Raw genomic sequence first — 22714 nt, forward strand, 5'->3', positions numbered from 1 at the left:
AAATAAAATAGAATTGATATGTACAAGTAAAATGAATAGAGTAATAAATATGTACAAACATATATACATACATATATACATCTCCTCCACTTGGTCTCCGGCCCCTCCGTCGGCCCGGGCAAAGGTGTGCCAGCTCGGCTGACCTCAACCCATCAGGCTCTGAAAGCCCTCCTGCAGCGGGCAGAAAGGAGGGCATCGACCTTCTCGCAGCCGTGGCATGGCTGCCATCGTTCTCCCTTAGGAAAGCAACCGCGCTGTGCCCCGGTGAAGTCCTGGCTTCTGACCGAACCGCCTCGGGCCTGTGAAGATGGGAAGGATGCCGGCCAAGGGCACGACCACCCGGCGCCAAAGGACCGGGCCTCCAGGGAGAAGGTGCAATTCCAACCCGGGAAATCAACTTCAGCAGAGTTCATCCTTTCCCCCCCGCCTCCTTCCGCTTAATTTTATTTATTTTTGTCTCTTCCAATTTGTTTTATGGGCCCGGCGGCCAGCTGCCAGGGGAAGCCGGACCGGTGGCTCTGCCTTGTAATTTCGGTAAGTGACCCGCGATAAAGTGATGAGATTAACTCGTCGGAATTCCAGCGGTCTCTCCGTAGCGAGCGGTCACGCGGCCAACTCCCTGCCCACCTGCGGGGTGTGGAGAGCAGGAGGACGGTGCAGAAAGACCCCCAGAATCTGTGCGGCCTGTATGCAGGTGAGGGGAAAGGCCGGCTCAATGTCTCCGTCAATGCCTCTCCGTGTCTCAACATCTCTCTCAACGTCTCTACGTGTCTGTCAGCATCTGCATACATTTCTCAGTGTCTCTACATGTCTCAGCCTAAACATCTGTCAGCGTCTACATCTCTCTCAATGTCCCTGACATCTCTAGATGCCTCTACACGCATCTCAATGTCTCCATACATCTGTCTCCATCTCTGTGTCTCTACACACTCTGTCAACATCTGCATACATCTCTCAATGTCTCTACATGTCTCTGCATAAATATCTATCAGCATCTACATGTCTCTTAATGTCTCTGTCATATGTCAACATCTCTATGTCTCTGATGCCTCTACATCTCTAAGCAAACATCTCTCATCGTCTCTGCTCTAAACATCTCTCAATGTCTCTGACATCTCTAGATGCCCCTACATGTTTCCGTCTGTCTCAATGTCTCTATACATTGTCTCTCAATGTCTCTTTTAGACTGTGAGCCAACTTGTACTTCCCAAGCGCTTAGTACAGTGCTCTGCACCTGCACACAGTAAGCGCTCAATAAATACGATGGAGTGATTGATTGATATACGTCTGTCTCCATCTCTCAATGTCTCTACATGTCTCTGCTCTATACGTCTCGCAATGTCTCTGACATCTCTAGATGCCTCCATTTGCATCTCAATGTCACTCTGTCAACATTTCTACACCTCTCTGCCAACATTTCTAAGCTGTCAACATCTCTACATGTCTCTCAATGTCCTACATGTTATCTGACATGTCTAAACATCTCTTGATGTCTCTACGTGTCTCTGCCCTCGCTACACATCTCTTGATGTCTCTAAATGTCTCTGTCAAGTTTTCTACACATCTCGACACATCTCGATATCTTTATTGGTCTGTCAGTGTCTCTCAACATCTGTCTAAACATCTCTCTATCTAGATGTCTCTGACATCACTACGCATCTCTCGATGTCTCTGTCAACATCTTTTTGTCTCTGCATCTCTTGACCTCTCCACACTTCTCTGTTGATGTCTCTACATGCCTCTGACATTGCTACACATCTCTCAATGTCTGACCTTTCTACACATCTCTAAATGCCTGTCAACATCTCTATACATCTCTTGATGTCTATATGTCTTGCATGTCTCTATATGTCTCAACATATATGTAACCATCTCTCAGTGTCTTTATGTCTCAACATATATGTAACCATCTCTCAGTGTCTCTACATGTCTCTGACAACTCTATACACCTCTAGATATCGCTACATGTCTCTGTTAATGTCTCTACACATTTGTGTTTAACATTTCGTGTCTCTCAATGTTTCTGATGTCTCTACGTGACTCTGTTGAAATCTGCACAAATCTTTCAACATCTCTATACATCTCTGTCGATGTCTCTAAACAACATCTCTTGATGTCTCTGCCAAAATCTCAACATCTCTGTCAATGTCTGTTGCTATCTACATGTCTCTGACATCTCTACACATCTCGAAGTCTCTTTCAACATGGCTATATGTCTCTTGATGTCATCTCTGCATCTTTCAACATCTTTTGATGTCTCTACATGTCTCTTGAGCTCTCTACATCTCTGCCTAAACAGCTCTCAATGTCCCTATACATCTCTACACATCTCTCAATGTCTCTGACATCTCTAGATGCCGCTACATGTCTCTGTCCTCTCTACATGTCTCAATGCCTCAACATCTCTGTCACCTCAAAGTGTCTGTCAACCTCTCTCAACATCTCTACAAATCTCTCACTGTCTCTGTCGAAGTTTCTACATATCTCCTGTTGTCTCTGCCACTGTCTCTCACTGTCAACATCTCTGTGTAAACATCTCGACACATCTCTGCATGTCTCTGATCTCTCTACACATCTCACAATGTCTCTGTCGACATCTTTACACATCTCTGTCAGCATCTCTACATGTCTCTACACATCTCTTGATGCCTCTCAAGGTCTCTGTCAACATCTCTCAACATCTCTGTCTAAACATCTCTACATCTCGAGAACTATATGTCTCTCAATGTCTCTACATGTCTCTGACTTCTCTACACATCTCTCAATGTCACTGTCAATGTCTCTACATCTCTCTCAATGTCTCTACATCTCTGTCAACATCTGTATATATCTCTCAATGTCTCTACATCTCTGTCGATGTTTCAATGTCTCTATATGTCGACATCTGTCAACATCTCTACATGTCTCTATATGTTTGTCGACATCTGTCAACATCTCTACATGTCTCTATATGTTTGTCGACATCTGTCAACATCTCTACCTCTACATGTTTCTCAATGTCTCTACACACTCTCAACATCTCGGCATCTCTCTGTCAATTCCTTTATCTCTGTTGATGTCGTCAGTGTCTCTATCAACATCTCTCCGTGTCTCAATGTTTCTGACCTCTCTACAGGTCCGTCAATGTCTCTACACATCTCAATGTCTCTGACCTCCCTTCAGATGTCTGTCAAAATCTCTACATGTCTCTCAATGTCTGACAATGTCCTACATGTCAGCTGACATCTGTCAACGTCTCTCAACATCTCTACACATTTCAATTTCTCTACAAGTCTTTCAGTGTCTCTCAACATCTTTCTAAACATCTCTCTATATCTACATGTCTAACATCTCTACACATCTCTGTTGATGTCTCTAAATATCTCTATCAACATCTCTGTGTCTGCCTAAATATCTGTCAGTGTCTCTACATGTCTCTTAATGTCTCTACACATCTCTTGATGTCTCTGACATCTCTAAACATCTCAGTGTCTCTTTCAACATCTCTATGTCTCTTGATGTTATCTCTGCATCTCTTAACATCTCTTGACGTCTCTACATACATGTCCGTGACATCTGTCAACATCTGTACATGTCTTTTTCAACATCTCTGTCTAAACAGCTGTCAATGTCCCTATACATCTCTACACATCTCTCAATGTCTCTGGCATCTCTAGATGCCGCTACATGTCTCTGTCAGTCTCGCAACATCTCTCTCAATGTCTGTCACCTCTACATGTCTCTCATTGTCGACCTCTCTCAACACAACTCTCAACGTCTCTGTCGACCTCTCTCAATGTCTCTGTCAGTCTGCACACATCTCTTGATGTCTCTGCCAATGTCTCCCAATGTCTGTCAACATCTCTGTCTAAACATCTCAACACATCTCTACATGTCTCCTATCTCTCTACACACCTGTCGACATCTCTACATCTCTGTAAACATCTCTATATGTCTCTCGACTGCTCCACACATCTCTGCTGTCTCTGAACATCTCTAAATGTCTGTCAACAGCTCTATACATCTCTCAGTGTCTCTACATGTTTCTGTTGACATCTGTCGACATCTCTACATGTCTCTCCATCTCAACATCTATATGTCACCGTCTGTCTCAATGTCTCTACATGCCTGACATCTCTACATGTCTGTGGCATCTCTACACATCTCTGTCTCTGACCTCTGCACATCTCTGTCAACATCTCTACACATCACCATCTCTCAATGTCTCTGCCGACATCTCAACATCTCTGTCTAAACATCTCTCTCAATATCTTTACATCTCTGACATCTCTACATGACTCTCAGTATCTCTGCATGTCTCTGACCTCTATACATCTCCACTGATGTCTCCAAATGTCTGTCATCTCTACATGTCAACATCTCTACATGACTCTCAGTATCTCTGCATGTCTCTGACCTTTATACATCTCCGCTGATGTCTCTAAATGTGTCATCTCTACACCTGTCAACATCTCTACACATCTCAACATCTCAATGTCTCTGCCGACATCTCTCAACATCTCTGTCTAAACATCTCTCTCAATATCTTTACATACCTGACATCTCTACATGACTGTCAGTATTTCTGCAAGTCTCTGACCTCTATACATCTCCACTGATGTCTCTAAAAGTCTGTCATTTCTGCATCTGTCAACATCTCTGCACATCTGTCCGCATGTCTCCGACAAGTCGATGTCTCTACATGTCTACATCTGACATCTCTAAATGTCTGTCAACATCTCTCAACGTCTGTGTCTTCTCCATCAACATCTCTGTGTCTCTCGATATCTCTACATGTTTCTGTCGACATCCGTTAAAGTCTGCATGTCTCTGACGTCTCTGTCTATATCAACATCTCTCACTGTCTCTACATGTCTCTGACCGCTCTACATGTCTCTCAATGTCTCTATGCGTCTGTCTCCATCTCTAAATGTCTCTACACACTCTGTCAATGCCTCTACATGTCGACATCTCTACAATTCTGTCAACGTCTAAATGTCTCTGTTGACATCTCTACACCTCTCTGTCAATGTCTCTATGTATCTCTGTTGATGACTCTGAATATCTCTATCAACAGCTCTATAATTCTCTCAGTCTCTCAGTGTTTCTGACCTTTCTACAGGTCTGTCGATGTCTCTACACATCTCAATGTCTCTGGCCTCCCTACAGCTCTCTGCCAGCCAGTTGACATCTATCGATGTCTCTGCACATCTCATGTCTCTCAATGTGTCAAGTTCTCTAAGCATCTCTCTATCTCTACATCTCTCACATCTCTCGCTGTCTCTGCCAACGTCTCTATGTCTCTCGACATCTCAGTTGATGTCTGTCAAGGTCTCTATATCTCTGTCAACATCTCTCAGCATGTCTAACATCTGTCAGTCTCAACACGTCTCTACGCCTTTCTTGATGTCTCTGCCAATGTGTCTCAACATCTGTCTAAACATCTCTCTACATCCCTCAATGTCTCTACCTGTGAATGTCTCTACCATCTGTACATGTCTCTGCTAACATCTTTCTCTGTTCTCTACATGTCTGTCGACATATCTATATGTCTCTGACATCTCAAGTTGTCTCAATGTCTCTACAAGTCTCAACATCTATGTAACCATCTCAATGTTTCTACATGTCTCTGGCATCGCTATACATGTCTAGATACCTCTATATCTCTGTCAATGTCTCTCCCCATCTGTCTAAACATCTGGTGACTTTCGATGTGTCTGACCTCTCTACGTCTCTTCATGTCTCTGTTGAATCTGTACAAATCTTTCTCAATGCCACTACATATCTGTCGACGTCTCTGTTGACATCTCTAAATGTCAGTATCTCTCCATGTCTCTATAAATATCTATCAGTGCTTTTACATGTCTCTTGATGTCTCCTGTCGATGTCTGTTGACATCAACATCTCTGACATCTCTGCATATCCAAATGTCTCTACACATCTCTCAATGTCTCTGTCTACACGTCCCTACATCTTGATGTCTCTGCTATCCGTCATCTCAACATCTGTCTAAACATTTCGATGTCTCTACGTGACTGTCAACATCTCTACATGTCTCTAACCTCTCTACATATCTATGTTGACATCTCTACATGTCTCTTAATGTCTCTGACATCTCTAGATGCCTCTGCAAGTCTCTGTCCTCCCTACATGCTTCTGATGACATCTCTATACACCTCTTAATGTCTCTTGATATCTCTGTCTCTAAATGTCAACCTCTCAACTGTCTACAGCTCTCTCAACATCTGTCTCTGCCAATGTCTACATACAGAGATGTAGAAATCAGAGACATCGAGACAGCTCTGTCTAAACATCTCTCTGTCTCTTCATGTCTGACATCTCTCAATGTCTCTGTAAACCTCTCTTGATGTCTCTGGCATCTCTAGATGCCGCTACATGTCTCTTGATAATAATAATAATGATGGCATTTGTTAAGCACTTACTATGTGCAAAGCACTGTTCTAAGCGCTGAGGGGATACAAGGTGATCAGCTTGTCCCACGTGGGGCTCACAATCTTAATCCCCATTTTACAGATGAGGTAACTGAGGCACAGAGAAGTTGACTTGCCCAAGGTCACACAGCAGACATGTGGCAGAGCTGGGATTAGAACCCATGACCTCTGGATCCCAAGCCTGGGCTCTTTCCACTGAGCCAGGCTGATGTCTTTAAATGTCTGTGGGCCTCTCCCTCGACACCTCTACAAATCTGTCAATGTCTCAGCACATCTCTTGATGTCTCTGCCAATGTCTCTCACTGTCAGCATCTCTGTCTAAACATCCCAACACATCTCTATATATCTCTGATCTCTCTACATGTCTGTCTAAACATCTGTGTCTCTGTCTCAATGTCTCTGCATCTCCTCTCTGACATCCTACATGTCTCTGTGTATCTCTGTTGATGTCTCTCAATGTCTCTAGAAACATCTCTATAATTCTCTCGGTGTCTCTCAATGCCTGACAATGTTCTACATGCCCGCTGACATGTGTCTAAACAGCGCTCGACATCTCTGCATGTCTCTGTCAAGTTCTCTGTACATCTCTACATATCTCTGTCCATGTCTCTGCATGTCTATCTCAACTTCTCTAAACATCTCTACATCTGACATCTCTGCATCTGTCAACATCTCTTGATGTCTCTACGTCTCTAACATCTCTAAATGCCTGTCAAGATCTGTCAGTATCTCTATATGTCTCTTAATATCCCTACTTGTCTCGCCATCTGTCTAAACATCTGATGTTTCTATTGACATCTCTAAATGTCTCTGTCAAAATCTCTGTGTGTCTAACTCTGTCAGGGTTTCTACATGTCTCTTCACATCTCCTGATGTCTCTATATGTCTCAATGTCTCTGTTGACATCTCTACATCTCTGTGTCTCGACCTCTCCACACATCTCTGCTAATGTCTCTCAACATCCCTGTCTGTATAAACAACTCTCAATGTCTCTACATGTCTCTTTCCTCTCTACACATCTCTCTATGTCACTACATGTCTCCATCAACATCTCTGTCAAAACACCTCTGCATGTCTCTGACCTCTCTCAATATTTCTACATGGCTTGGACCTCTCTGTACACCTCTGTTGATGTCTCTACATGTTTCTGTTGACATCTCTCGTTGTCTCTGACATCTCTCATCTCTCAATGTCTCTGTTAACATCTCTACATACCTGTCAATGTCTCTGTCAACATCTCTCAAACACCTCATTGCCTAAACATCTCTACACATCTCGATGTCTCTATCAACATCTCTCAATGTCTCTATCTCTGTCAACATCGCTATACGTCTCTCCATCTCTCAAAGTCTCTACATGCCTGACCTCTCCATGTCTCTGTCAATTTCTCTGAACATCTCTGTCTAAACAGCTCGCTCAATCTCTGACATCTCTGCAATTCTGTCAATGTCTAAACCGCTCTGTCAACATCTCTGCCCTCGCTACACATCTCTTGATGTCTCTACATTTCTCTCTCAAGGTCTCCATATGTCTCTCAACATTTCTGTTGATGTCTTTGTCAATGTCTCTTCATCTCTCGACATGTCTGTCTAAGCATCTCTTGTAATGTCTCTACATATCTCTGACATCTCCTGATGTCTCTGACCTCTCTACTCAACTGTCTGTTGATGTCTGCATCTCTCTCAACATCTCTCGGTGTCTCTGCCAATGTCTATATACAGTGATGTAGAAATGTCAGAGACATGTAGAGACATGCAGAGATAGAGATGCAGAGGTGTTGATAGAGATATGTAGAAGTGTGCAGAGAACTTGAAAGAGACACTTAGAGGCATCAAGAGATGCCAAGAAAATTATAGAGACGCTGACAGAGATAGGTAGAGATGACAGAGACATCCTCAAAAACTTCTGTGGTCGCCTTCTCCACCTCCAGGGCTGATAGAGACTCCTCCCCATCGGCTTCAGAGCTTCTCCCTCCTCCCATCTGCCAATCACGCCACCCTCCCTTGTGTATATTTGTACATATTATTCTATCATCTATGATATATGTATATTTATATGATGTGTATATCGATAATTCTATTTATAGTGATGCCTGTCTACTTGTTTTGTTGTCTGTCTCCCCTGCCTTCTAGACTGTGAGCCCACTGTTGGGTGTGGATTGTCTCTATCTCAGCGTGGCTAGAGAAGCAGCATACCTCAGTGGAAAGAGCCCGGGATTCATGGATTCAAAACCCAGCTCCGCCAACTGTCAGCTGTGTGACTTTGGGTCAGTCACACAGTATGTATTCAATAAATCAGACTGACAATGAATGAATCAAGAGATAGAGACAGACACTGAGAGATGTTTAGACAGATGTGTAGGCGTGTCAAGATGTTTGGACAGCTGTTGGCAGAGACATCAGCAGAGAGGTGTGGAGGGATCAAGAGACATGTAGAGACATTGAGAGATGAATAGAGAGGTCAGGGACAGGGACATTGAGAGATGTATAGAGATGTCAACAGAGACATGTGGAGAGGACAGAGACTTGTAGAGGCATCTAGAGATGTCAGAGACACTGGAAGAGACAGCAAGAGATGCCAGGCATGTACAGACACAAAGACATGTAGACACATTGACAGAGACGTGTAGAGAGGACAGATGTTGATGGAGAGGACACAAATGCTGAGAGATGTTGATAGACATTTAGAGATATAGAGACATCAGCAGAGAGGTGTGTCAAGAGACATGTAGAGACAGAGATGAATAGAGAGGTCAGAGACAGGGGCATTGAGAGACATCAAGAAATGTATAGAGATGTCAACAGAGACATGTGGAAAGGACAGAGACTTGTAGAGGCACCTAGAGATGTCAGAGACAGCAAGAGATGCCAGGCACGTAGAGACACAGACAGGTGGAGAGGACATAAATGCTGAGCAATGTTGACAGACATTTAGAGATGTCAGAGACATAGAGACATTGAGAGACATCAGCAGAGAGGTGTGGAAGGGTCAAGAGACATGTAGAGAGATCGAAGACATTGAGAAACATCAAGAGATGTCAACAGAGACATGTAGAGAGGACAGACTTGTAGAGGCATCTAGACATGTCAGAGACACTGAGAGACATCGGAAGAGACAGCAAGAGATGCCAGGCACGTAGAGACATGTAGAGAGGACAGAGACAAAGAGATGTATAGAGATGTTGACGGAGAGGACACAAATGCTGAGAGATGTTGACAGACATTTAGAGATGTCAGAGACATTGAGAGACATCAGCAGAGAGGTGTGGAAGGATCAAGAGACATGTAGAGAGGACAGAGACTTGTAGAGGCTTCTAGAGATGTTCAGAGACATTGATGGATATGTACAGAGCTCAGAGATATGTAGAGACATCAAGACATGGACAGAGATGTCAGCAGAGATATGTGGACAGGTTGAGACGTAGAGACATCGAGATGTTGACAGATGTCAGACATGTAAAGATGTTGGCAGATGTAGAGACAGAGACAAACGGACAGATGTGTAGAGATGTTGACAGTTGCAAAGATGACAGACATCGAGAGAGATGTTTAGACAGATGATAAGAGGTGTTGGCAGAGACATGTGTAGAGATGTTGAGACATACATGTAGAGGCACTGAAATGTGTAGAGATGACACATTCAGAGGCTGATGTGGAGAGACATATAGAGATGTTACCAGAGACGAGTAGAGGTGTTTAGACAGATGTAGAGACACTGGCAGAGACATGTAGAGATGTTGACAGAAATGTGTAGAGAGGTCAGAGATATGTAGAGACATCGACAGATGTGTAGAGAGGTGAGACAAGTAGAGACATTGAGAGAGATATTTAGGCAGGCGCATTGTGAGATGTACAGAGAAATGATGTTGACAGAGGTAGACATCAACAGACATGTAGAGATGTATAGAGAACTTGACAGAGACATTTAGAGACATCAACGGAGATGTGTAACGAGGGCAGAGACAGATGTTTAGATGGAGAGATATGTAGAGATGTCAACAGAGATCTGTAGAGAGCTCAGAGACATTGAGAGACACAGAGATGTGTAGCAACAGACAGATCTGTCGAGAGGTCAGAAACATCGACACACCGAGAGAATTATAGATGTCGACAGAGACATTGAGAGACATCGACACACATAGAGGCACTGACAGAAATGTCAACAGAGAGTGGTCAGAGATATGTAGAGACGTTGAGATGGACAGAGAGTGGTGTGAGTGATTTTAGAAATTGAGAAGAGATGGGGTTGCAGGTGGTGGTGGAGAGGGAAAGTTTCAAGAGCAGGGGGAAGATAACTAAGAAGGAGAGAGTGGTGGAGGCCAAAAGGGAGATGGGGAGATTTTGGGGAGTCCACACCTGATTTCTTTGCCTTTTCTGAGCAAAGTAGTTGGTAAGGTCTCCGGGGGCACTGAGTTCTGGAAGAGTTGGTCCGGAAGTGGGCACGGGGGTCGACTAGGGAGAAGAAATAATGCTGCTGGGCAGAGGAAAAGGTCGAATTACAGCAGGTGAAGCTGAATTAGAGACAGTAGTGGCAACAAACGCAATAGATGATACACGTATTTGTAAAGCGCTTACTATGTGCCAAGCACTGTACTAAGTGCTGCCGTAAATACAAGATAATCAGGTCCTCATGGGGCTCACGGCCTAAACAGGAAGACGTTCAGGTATCGAGCCCCCATTTTACAGATGAGGCACAGAGAAGTTAAGTGACTAATCCAAGGTCACACAGCAGACGAGTGGCAGAGCTGAGATTAGAAGCCAGGTCCTCTTAAACATACATGCGTGCCCACAGGTGGCATGGGATTATCTACAAGCTGAACTAACAGGCTGAGCCAAGAAGGTTCAGACCTGCTCTCAGGGAAACCCCAATCGAGAAGATAAACCAAATGAGGGCATGTGAAAGCCTAAGTTTTCTTATCAGCCCAAGCAATGCCCTTAATGGATCAGTCTGGGAGTCCACCCAGCTCTCTATCTCTGGGGGAAGATTTGCTCTCTTGGATATCCGGGTTAAGGATGTGTCATCTAACATCTCTAAGTTTTCCATTTAACAATGACCCATCACGGACTCCCCATTTATACATTCATCCCATTCACCTTCTTGTGATAGCGCATAACATACTTCCACTTCTCCCTTCACACCCAAGCACACCACTCATCCTTTTGTTGTGGTTTCAGTGCTCAGTCAAGACAGTACTACAAAGAGCACGTACATTTGAGATATCAAAATGCAATTTAGAACACAGACAGAATGAAGGATTTGGCCTTAGCAGTGAGCAATTTCAGAGATGCCAAGTGTAATTTCTGCCACCGTGATGCCTAATGAACGCATCTGAGGCCCAGAGGCCCGACCTCCACAGCCTGGATGAATTCCCAGTGACGCGGCATCTTTCAGAAACTGTGGTTCACACCTATAGGGAACTTGCTTACCATTCTAGAGTGGCTTTTAGGTCTCAGACATTCGCTGCTAATTACATTTTCACAAATAATAATAGTACATAGTAAGCGCTTAAATACCATGATTAAGAGCTGGGGTACATACCTGATAATCAAGCCCCACGTAGGGCTCACAGTCTAAGTAAGAGAGAGAACAGGAACTGAATCTCCATTTTGCAAACTAGGCGCAGAGAAGTGATTTGCCCACAGTCCCACAAAAAGTGACAGAGCCAGGATTAGAACCCAGGTCCTCTGACTGGCAGGCCCGGGCTCTTACCACTAGGCCATGCTGCTTTTCCAGACTGGAAAGGAAGGGGTGGATTCTGGAGATGATGTGGTGGAAGAACCGACCCAAACTGGTACAGATTGAATGTGGGAAATGAAAGACAGAAAGGAGTAACGGTGAGGTCTCGGCTCGAAAGACAGGGCGGTTGGCAGTGGAGTCGACTATGAGGAGACAGTCATACAGTGACATTAAGTGACTTGCCCAAGGCCATACAGCAGGTAAGTGGTGGAACTGGGATTAGAAACCAGGTTTTATGACTCCCACTAGTCCTCACTGCTTCAGAAACTTGGTGGATGGAGAGAGACACTGCAATGAAATATGAAATCACCAGCTTTTTCACTTGCTGACCCGTATCAGGATCTGAGGACTGTTTCTTTTGCTGTCAGTCCATCTCACTCAGTTTGTCTTTTTGTCTTGTTCGCTTTCGCCTTCTTTCTCAATGCGTCTGCTGTTCCCTCTGAAACTATCAAAGATCCGTCTGGCAGGTTTTTTTTCCCCCGAACCTCAGAGGGCCATTACAATATTGATCTTTTGCCATCCCATGGGGTCCCCTTGCTCTGCAGGAGTAGCTTCAATGGGGAATTTTGGGGAAAACAGGTCTTTGTGGAAAAGTCACCAAGACCCAATGCCACTTGAAAAGGGTGAAATACTGTAACTCCTATGCTTTGATCAATCTCTGCTCTGCATCACATGTGAGAACTTGTAATTCTCCAGAGGCTTTGAAATTAGGCTGAAGCATTTAAAGAACATACTGTGAAGGCACAGAGAGACAAACGCCCAGTGCTCATTTCAATTCAAGCAACGGGGAAGGAAGGGGGAAAAGCCGGTCGATGAAGGGTGGGTGGGGGAGATGAGTGAAAGGTCATTATTATCTGGCAATTCCTGGCCCCGTGCACCTCCTGATAGGCAGGGATGGACCCTCCTTCCCCCTGTAGTCAGGGTGACCAAGACAGATCTATGTGATGCATATTCATTGGCCATGTAACGTTTTTGAAGCTTTAAAAGTCTGCTTTTAGTTGGGTGCATTTTTCATATACTCAGCCAAAATTTCATGTGATTACCTGAAGTTGATACTAAGCCAACCATCAACTACTGCAATACTGGACATGAAATTTAGCGGAAATATACTGACTGGCTGCGTTTTGGACCTATTTGGGGGCGAGATTGACAATAACCATACCCTATCACTTCAGAACTGCAAAAACCGCTTGTTTTCATTTCCCTGTAAGGCCCTGAGTCCAGGGATTTAGAGGGGTATAGAGGTGACTGTATAAATGACCACTTAGAAGTGATCAGGGGAGTGACTGTTGGGGTGGGAAGGTGTTTTGTGAGAGCGAGCACATGGTCCTGGAACCAATCTCTTCCACCGCTGAGATGGGACAGGAGTTTTGAGACCCTCTCTCCTCCTCCACACATTCCCCTTCCTCAGCCTGGACTCTCAGTCCCCCCGGGGCCCCGGGCAAGGGAGAAGGGCAGGGGAGTGTGATACCGATTGCTCCTTTCAATTGGGTTTCTCTTATCTTGGAGACACTAATGTGGAGCCTTTGGGAGAGAAATGTTTGACTGCTCAGTGTATCACTTCTTCATCATCATCCTCTTCTCCTGCCTTGTTGCCCGATTGCCCTGATTCAAGCAAGAGTCTGGTAGCTTGGACTCAGCACTCGGCAGTGACTCTAGGCAAAATCTTTCTCTGCTCTCCCCCTCCGAGAACCCAGAGTCTGCTAAAGCCAGGTTTCGCTGAGCTCCCCACCCTTGGTCAAATCTCCTGCTGTTCCCTTGGCAGTCAGTCAGCCAATCATATTTATTGAGTGCTTACTGTGTGCAAAGTACAATATGGTGCTAAGCGCTTAGTACAGTGCACTGCACACAGTGAGCGCTCAATAAATACGATTGAATGAATGAATGCAGACACTGTACTAAGTGGTTGGGAGAGTGCCATATAACGGACACATTCCCTGCCCACAACAAGGTTACAGTCTAGAGGGAGAGACAAACATTAATATAAATAAATTACAGATATGTACATAAGTGCCGTGGGGATGAATAAAGGAACAGGTCAGGGCGATGCAGAAGGGAATTGAAGACAAGGAAAAGATAAAGTGAGGGTGAGAAGGTTAGCATTAGAGAAGCAAAGTGCGCGGGCCGAGTTGTAGTAGAGAGGTGAGCTAGGAGGGGGCAAGGTGATTTAGTGGTTTAAAGCCAATAGTGAGGCGTGCGTTTGATGCTGAGGTAGATGAACAACCACTGGAGGTTCTTGAGGGGTGGGGAAACCTGGCCCCAATGTTTTTGTAAAAAAGTGATCCGGACAGCACTGCGGGGTATGAGTTCTAGTGGGGAGACACAGGTAGCTGGGAGGTCAGCCAGGAAGCTGATATAGTAATCGTGGCAGGGTGGATCGCTGAGGAGAGGACGTGGTTGGGGGGCCAGAGAAGGTTCACCTCTCTTCTGGCTTTCAGCCTGAGCTGGGGAACTCAGATGTCACTTATGAGGAGGAAGTAAGTCATGAACATCAGGCCCTGCCCTGGAACTGGACCCTGGTAAGTTGTGAGTGTGGGCCTTCTCCACCCCACTCCCCCAACAACCCCACAACTTGCACATTTACACTTGACACCTACAAACATGCACGATCTCTCTCAAATTGTCTCAAAGCACAGTACCTTGAATTGTCCTCTTGAAGAAGGCTTTGCAGGCCTCGCAAGATGCCACTCCATAGTGGTAGCCAGAAGCGATGTCCCCACACACCAGGCACAGCCTCTTGGGAATGGCGTTGAGCATATACTCGCACTTGGTGGGCGAGTCGTCCGTGATGGCGCCGGCACAGTCGTCGTAGCGCTTGCGGCAGGGGCCGACGCCCGCGAACAGCGGGGGAGAGTCCAGGCCGTTCGGGTGGCCACCCATGGCCAGGCCGTAGCCCCCGCTGGCGTCAGAGGAGCCACTGGGGCTGTGGTGGCTGATGGCATCGATGCCGGAGGAGGGGCTGGATGGCTCGGTCTTGATAAAGGAGCCGCAGCTGGAGGTGAGGTGGCGGTCTTCTGCGGACATCCTGTTCAACAGCCTGAGGAGACACAGAGAGTGCGATCAGCCAGGGCCCCTGAGGAGAGGATGCATGATCCCTGGGGGGACTGGAGCCAATCCCCCCTTCCTGCCCCTGATGTTTCAGATTAGTGTAGAGTCACCTGTGCCTGGCAACTCTTCCAGACTGTCTTCCTGGACAGGTGGGCCCAGAGCTATCGCCTCTCTCTCATCCATTTTCGCTTTTCGGCACCAAGTTGTGACCTGTCCAAGACAGGTTGGAGCCCTATACACTCAGCACAGTCCAAAGTTGCCTGCAGAACCATGCTATCTGCCTCCCTCCCTCTGTGTGGCTCCCAACCGTGTAAGAAGTAGCATTGCCTAGAAGAAAGAACAGGGACCCGGGAGCCAGGGGAGGTAGGTTCTAATCCCAGCTCTGCCATTTGCTTGCTGTGTGACCTTTGGTAAGCCACTTGGCTTCTCTGTGCCTGTATCCTCAACTGTAAAATGGGGATTAAATACCAGTTCTCCCTCCTACTTAGACTGTGAGCCCCACGTGGGATAGGGACTGTGTCCAACCTAATTAACTCATACCTACTCCAACACTTAGAACAGCACCTGACACATACTGAATGCTTAAATACCATTCATTCCTTCAATCATATTTACTGAGTGCTTACTGCGTGCAGAACACTGTACTAAGCGCTTGGGAAGTACAAATCGGCAACTTATAGAGACGGTCCCTACCCAACAACGGGCTTACAGTCTGGAAGGGGGAGACAGGCAAAAAAAAACAAAACAAGTAGACAGGTGTCAATACCATGAGAATAAATAGAATTATAGCTATATACACACCATTAATAAAATAGAGTAATAAATATGTACAAATATACACAAATGCTGTGGCTAGAGGAAGGGGGAAGGACGGAGGGGTGATGGGGAGGGGAGGAGGAGAGGAAAAAGGGGGGCTCAGTCTGGGAAGGCCTCCTGGAGGAGGTGAGCTCTCAGTAGGGCTTTGAAGGGAGGGAGAGAGCTACCTGGGGTAGGATATGTTGATGTTGGAGGTGAAAGGGAGTATTTCTGGGCTGCTGTAGTAAACAGACCAAAATTGTGTTGTGGTGGAATGTTTAGGGGGAGGGATGGTTGCCTTCACACCCCTCACCCCATCACCTTCAGGTTTCTACCACAGCAGCCCGTCCTCCCCGCCCTCCCACCCACTCATCCCTCGAGTTTCCCCTTTTTGACCCTAGGCCTCAGAAGGTCAGTCAGACCCCCTACACACACATCACTTCCTCTCTTCAGCGACTCACCATACCTCAATCTTCATCCCAAGAGCCAACTGAGACTGACAGAGCAACTCAATATTCAACCGGGACGGGCACCGGCCTGGGGCAGACTGGAATTGTAGCTGCCTGAGGAGCAAAATCGCACCTCTGTCACTCTCTAATCTGAGGAGCAGAGAGCCTGCGAGGGTGAGAGAGAGGGAGGGAGAAGCCGTTCCTTCCTCCAGAAAGGAGTGGAGGCTGCTGGCACAGGGCCAGAGTAGCCTTAAAATGAACTTGAGAGGAATCTACCTAAGAGTTGGGGTGCCGCCAGCAATCACCCCAGTTGACTTGCTCCTGGCCCCAGCCAAGCATGGTGACTCACCGTTGACCTCCGAAAGGTGGAAATGGCCTCTGAGGCACTGGCGGGGTGGGCAGACCCTCCTCCGGCAGAGGCTGAGGGGCTTCTGTGGAAGATGATGAGGGGGGTGTGCTCCTGGCAGGGAAGGGGCAACAAAAGTGAGGGGCTCTCCCCTCACTCCCCCTCTTCCAACTCCCCAAGCAGCAGCATGTCCCTGCTGTGCTCCTCCTCTCGCTTGCCCTTGGAACACTGTCACTTATTATCACACTGACTTCTCCAGATGGGGCATTTTGACTATTGATCTGATAAATAAACAGCCTGCCCGCTCGATCACAATGTTATTTTGCATTTCAATTACTGTTCACTAATGCAACCTTCATCCCGCCAAGAATGCCGCTGGCAATGACACCCCGGCCCCGGGAAGAGCTCCGGCTGCCCGCACCTAGAGGAATCACTGCACCCCGGCAGCGGTGCCGGGGGTGAGGAGGGGAGAGAGGGAAACGCACGGATGGTAGGACAGTGGATAGCCGAGAAGGCCAGGGTGATGGATGTGACTGGGAAGGACAAATACTTGGCTGAAGGAGCAGGGCGGCAGCAGTTGTCTGTTGGAGGTTGGTTATAATGGCCTGAGGACTCTGAATCACCTCTGTCGGCCTGCTGGGCGCTGTCTGTTCAGCCACTTACACGTCCCTGGGAGAGCTGATTTCAGAGCTAATGGCTCTGGAGACACAGGAGCAGAAGCCTGGGATCTGATCCCAGCTCTGCCACTTGTCTGCTGAGTGATCTTAAGCGAGTCACTTCCCTTCTCTTCACCTGTCAATTCAGGAGTAAGTAACCATCCTCGCTCCTGCCTGGACTGTGAGCCCCCATGTGAAAGAGGAACTGTGTCAGATCCGCTCTGACACTTAGGACAGTTGTTGCCACCCAGTAAGTGCTTAACACTAATGAAATAGCCTGGCCTAATGGATAGAGCATGGACTTGGGAGTAGAAAGACCTGGGCTCTAATCCCAGCTCCGCCACTTGTCTGCTGTGTGACCTTGGGTAAGTCATTTCACTTCTCGGTGCCTGTTACCTCATCTCAAAAATAAGGACTAAGACTGTGAGCCCCATGTGAGACATGGACTGTGTCCAACCGGATTAGCTTGTATCTACCCCCCTGCTTAGAACAGTGCCTGGAACATAGTAAGGGCTTAACAAAAACCATAAACAAATTCCCCAATGAATAATTAGGAAATGGTGGAGCAGAGAATTTCTGTTCCAGGCAAGTTTGGGAGGCTTCAAATATGCCTCCTCCTCCTAAGGCCACAGAAGCGCAGGGGATTGACCTCCAGGTCCGCTGGAGCTCAGAAGAAATTTAGGATGAGAAACCACCTCAGTCTTCTGGACATCAGTTTGGGAGGAAGAGGGGAGAGGAGGAGGACCTGCTCTCAGAGACCTGCAGCCGCGGTCAAGCTGTAGCTGCCCTTCTAGTCCGAATCCTTTCTAGTGCCGGGGAGGTCATGGGGAGAGAAGTCGGATTCCACGTTTCCCTTTAAGCTCTTGTCTTTGATACATATCGAGCACTCTCCCCAGCTCCCAGAAAGTTGCTCTCTGCAAGCACAAGCGACTCATTCACCAAGTCTGGGATTCTGAGTCCACTGTGGGTAGTTCCACCTGAATGTCAGAGGAAGGGGCTGGCTTCAAACCAGAGAACCCACTGGGACCATCTGAGTCCGGACTGGGACACCTTTTGGAACCCGTTGGGTCAGACCTCACCCAGGAACAAGTTGGGAGGGAAGGAGCCTGAAATCAGCTTGGGCTCTCTGGACCCACCAGGACTCCCCCTTCGTGGGTGCTAATGCCTGGATCCTTTCTCCCACATCCCCAGGGGTTTCTCTGTGGCTCGTGATTACGCGTTGCCCAGGCTCGCTCCTGGGGTTGTGGAATGGGGGGTAGGGTCCGAAGGGTTAGATATACCTCCCGTCGGGGGGACGGTCTCCAGGTTGGAATGTCACCACCTGGCTACCTGGGACCTCGCCCTTGACTTACAGAAGGGGAAAAGGCCAAGGTCTTCACCTACCCCTGTCACTGAACCAGCTTAGTTTCTGGCAGAACTGTAGAATGGAGGTTTACGGTTTCCATTTAAAGAATATAATAATAATAATAATATTTGTTAAGCACTTACTATGTACCAAGCACTGTTCTACACACTGGGGTAGATACAAGTCACTTGACTTCTCTGTGCCTCAGTTACATAATAATAATGGCATTTATTAAGCACTATGTGCAAAGCTCTGTTCTGTAAAATGAGGATTAAGACTGTTAGCCCCATGTGGGACAACCTATTACCTTGCATCCACCCCCAGCGCTTAGAAAAGTGCTTGACACATAGTAAGCGCTTAACAAATGTCATCATTATTATTATTATTACAAGGTCATCAGGGTGTCCCATGTGGGGGTCACAGTCTTAATCCCCATTTTACAGATGTGGTACCTGAGGCGCAGAGAAGTTAAAGGACTTGCCCAAAGTCACACAGTTGACAAGCGTCGGTGCCAGGATTAGAACTCACAACCTCTGACTCCCAAGCCCGTGCTCTTTCCACTAAGCCATGCTGCCTCGAAAAGAAAAAAGCCTGGAAAAGATCTCTGGGACCAGTCTGAGAAGAAATAACTTAACCTTTCTGTGCCTTTGTTTCTTCATCTGAAACAGAGAAAATAAACTTTGGACTTTACCGTACTGGGGTTTGGGGAGAAGAAAGGAGCGGGTCTGTGAAAACACTGAGTTTCTCAGAGCAAGGTGCTCAACTAATCCACAGTTGCATTACCAAATAATGCTGCTTATCCAGATCTAATCTTCCAGTTGCCCTCCTCCCTTTCATAAGGTGCTCACCTTGCTGGCAAAATGGACAGCCAATTTCAGGAAGAGTTAAACATGTCAAGTTGACCAAGGAAACATCGACATTACATAAATGGAACACTCTGCATCATACAGTGGAGTGAGATCGATAGGATCCACCCGAAGGCCGGGAATCTGTAATTCTCTACCCTCTGATCCAACCTACAGTTTTTATCTAGCCCAATCCCCAAAAAACACTACGTCATTTTCTCCGACCCCATTAGCCTCCAAACCTGATCTATGATTTCTATCACCACCGTCATCTGATTCCTTCTGTTGCTTTCTTTCCCCTGGACTCAGCCCACTCTGCTCTCCCCATTTTGTGCTCAATAAATATGATGGATTGATTGATTAATTGATTGCTCCCTCGAGTCATTCACAATTCCCACCCCTCCTCATCTGAACCTTAACAAATATCATCTCTCTACAAGTGGGACTCTCCACTGGCCCCTTTTAGTCCTTGGATGAAATCCAGCTCCAGATAGTCCATTAATTCCTGTCTTGCCCACTTTTGTTTTCTATCAGTCTCCATGGATGTTTGGACTCTTATTCAGTATGTATGCAGAGTGTGTCTGCATGTCTCTCCCCTATAAGATTGTGAATGCTCTCCCAAGCATCGAGGAGTCAGAGGTCGTGAGTTCTAATCCTGCCTCTGCCACTTGTCTGCTGCGTGACTTCGGACAAGTCACTTAACTTCTCTGTGCCTCAGTGATCTCATCTGTAAAATGGGGATTAAGACTGTGAGCCCCATGTGGGACAACCTGATTACCTTGTATCTACCCCAGCGCATAGAACGGTGCTTGGCACAGAGTAAGCGCTTAACAAATACCACCATTAATAGTACAGTGCTCTGCAAGCAGTAGGCTGCTTGGCAAATATTAAGGATGACAGACTTGAGTCTTTCGAGGAGCAGGTACAGTTCACACAAAAAATGGTACACCGAAAGAAATATCAAATGGGAAAATAAAATACCAACTGCGCCCAAAGAAAAATCATGATTTTGATCATGCTTTCACCTCCCTTTAGATTAAACCTCCTCGTGGGCAGGGACCATGTCTACCAATTTTCTTATATTACTCTCCCAAGCGCTTACTACATTAAACAGCCTGATGTAGTGGATGGACCTGGTGGGAGTTAGAAGGTCATGGGTTCCAATCCCGGTTCCGCCACTTGTCTGCCGTGTGACCTTGGGCAAGTCACTTAACTTCTCTGGGCCTCAGTTCTCTCATCAGTAAAATAGGGATTGAGGCTGTGAGTCCCAGATGGTTCAGGGGCTCTGTTCAACCCGATTTGCTGGTGTCCACCCCAGCGCTTAGTACAGTGCCTGGCACATAGTAAGCACTTAACAAATGCAATAATAATAATTATTATTATTATAGTGCTCTATATACAGTAAACAGGCAATAAATATGATTGATTGAAATAGTATCTGGTCAGGCAGGTAGCGAATAACAATAGGCTCAGGGGAGTTTGGATACTTTCCCAGAAGAGAAATCTTCAGTATTTGTTAGTGGCATGTTTGAGAGCTGAGAAAAGGTACAATTTATTCATGGATGATAAATCTCTGATTAGGTATAGAAAGACAAAACACCATCAATACTGTCACTCCAGGCATCCTTAGGAGCCCCTTTTGGAGATATGACATTGGGCTGGGTAGGCCACTAGTCTGAGCTAAGATAGTATTACTGATGCTATTTTCAAATGTCTCATGGACCAGCTCTCCAGAGGCATCAGACATCAGTATTCATCAACAGCAACGCCACTTTTCGCCTTGCATGCTCTTTCTCAAAACTACCAACAACTTCTGCCCTCATAACTGCCCGAGGTCATATATTAAAAATGCCCACCACCATGAGAAGATGCATTTCCTTTTGTGGTTCTGAGCTGACACCTCCTTCATCCTTTGAAGGGCCTGTTGCAGGGGTGATCTGGAGGGGAGCAAAATGCCCCGTCCATATCCTGGCTACATCCTGAAAGATTCTGGAGCCTCCTCACGACTGGCTTCTTCCAGATGGAAGAATTCCAGCCCTTCTCCGTTACCCTGATCTAATCTTTGGTCCCACTCTGAACCTTCACTGCCTCTACGATTTCCTTCCTAACATGAGCAGCTAAAACTGCACATGTTATTCCAGGGATTGGCAGGCACGCTGCTGTTTCTCAAACATCCCTATTTCTTCTGGTACCTAGCATGCGGTTATGTCGACTGGCTTTCCAATCCTTGCTTCCCTTTCATTCCTCTGCACCCCGAGCAAAGAATCCTTCCTCCTTACTCCTCACAGCAGGATCAGACGAGCTCCCCAGATAGGTAGTTTCCCTGGGAAGGGGAGAGTCCCACCATGGACCTGCCTGACTTTGGACACTGATTGACAGAAAGCAAAAAAGCAGCTACCCAGACAACAAAATGCCTCAGCCAGTGTCAAAGACAGATTCTTTGTAATGCAGCTTTAAAGGGAGGGACAGGTGAGTGCGATGGGCAAAAACCGGACACTTTTAGGAGCTGTCATGTAGGGACATTGAGGAAGGTAGAACAAATGATGAGAGATACAGCGAAGAATGATATCAAATTACAGGGCGCCTTCGAGGATTTGTGCAGAAGTCACGGTTGGGCATATGAACTTGGCACAATGAGGTCAGGAATGGAGCGACTCTTTTAGAGAAGAGGCAGAACTGAAAGCAAGTCTGGGTCCTACCAGAGTCAACCTAAGCGTGGGCAATGCAGAAGGCGGTACTAGTCATGCTTGGTCTTTTCAATGCCACCTCCATCCTTGGAAGAAAATCTCCCCATCAATCATATTTATTGAGGGCTTACTTCATGCAAAGCTCCGTACTAAGCTCTGGTAGAGTAGAATATAACAGAGTGGGTAGACACAGTCTGTGCTCACAAGAAGCTTACAGCAAAGCAGACCAAGTGGCGGAGCCGGGACTGGACCCTATGTCCTCTGACTCCCAGCCCTGAGCTCTAACCACTACAGAATCCGTCTCTCCCTCTCCATCCAAATGACCACTGGGCTAATCAAATTCTTGTCACATCCTATCTCGACTCCTACCTCTGTC

At 46.5% G+C, this 22714-nt stretch overlaps 1 protein-coding gene across 1 annotated transcript in view; it reads right to left on the reverse strand.

Moving 5' to 3' along the window:
• Positions 1–22714, reverse strand: part of ESRRB (estrogen related receptor beta) — a 176943-nt gene that overhangs the window by 40838 nt on the left and 113391 nt on the right. Inside the window, exon 2 of the mRNA XM_038747614.1 lies at positions 14807–15204. Coding sequence (XP_038603542.1) covers positions 14807–15204 — 398 coding nt within the window. The remainder of the gene's footprint in view (positions 1–14806; positions 15205–22714) is intronic.

Source organism: Tachyglossus aculeatus, chromosome 1 (genome assembly GCF_015852505.1).
Source record: "Tachyglossus aculeatus isolate mTacAcu1 chromosome 1, mTacAcu1.pri, whole genome shotgun sequence".
Classification (NCBI taxonomy): Eukaryota; Metazoa; Chordata; class Mammalia; order Monotremata; family Tachyglossidae; genus Tachyglossus; species Tachyglossus aculeatus.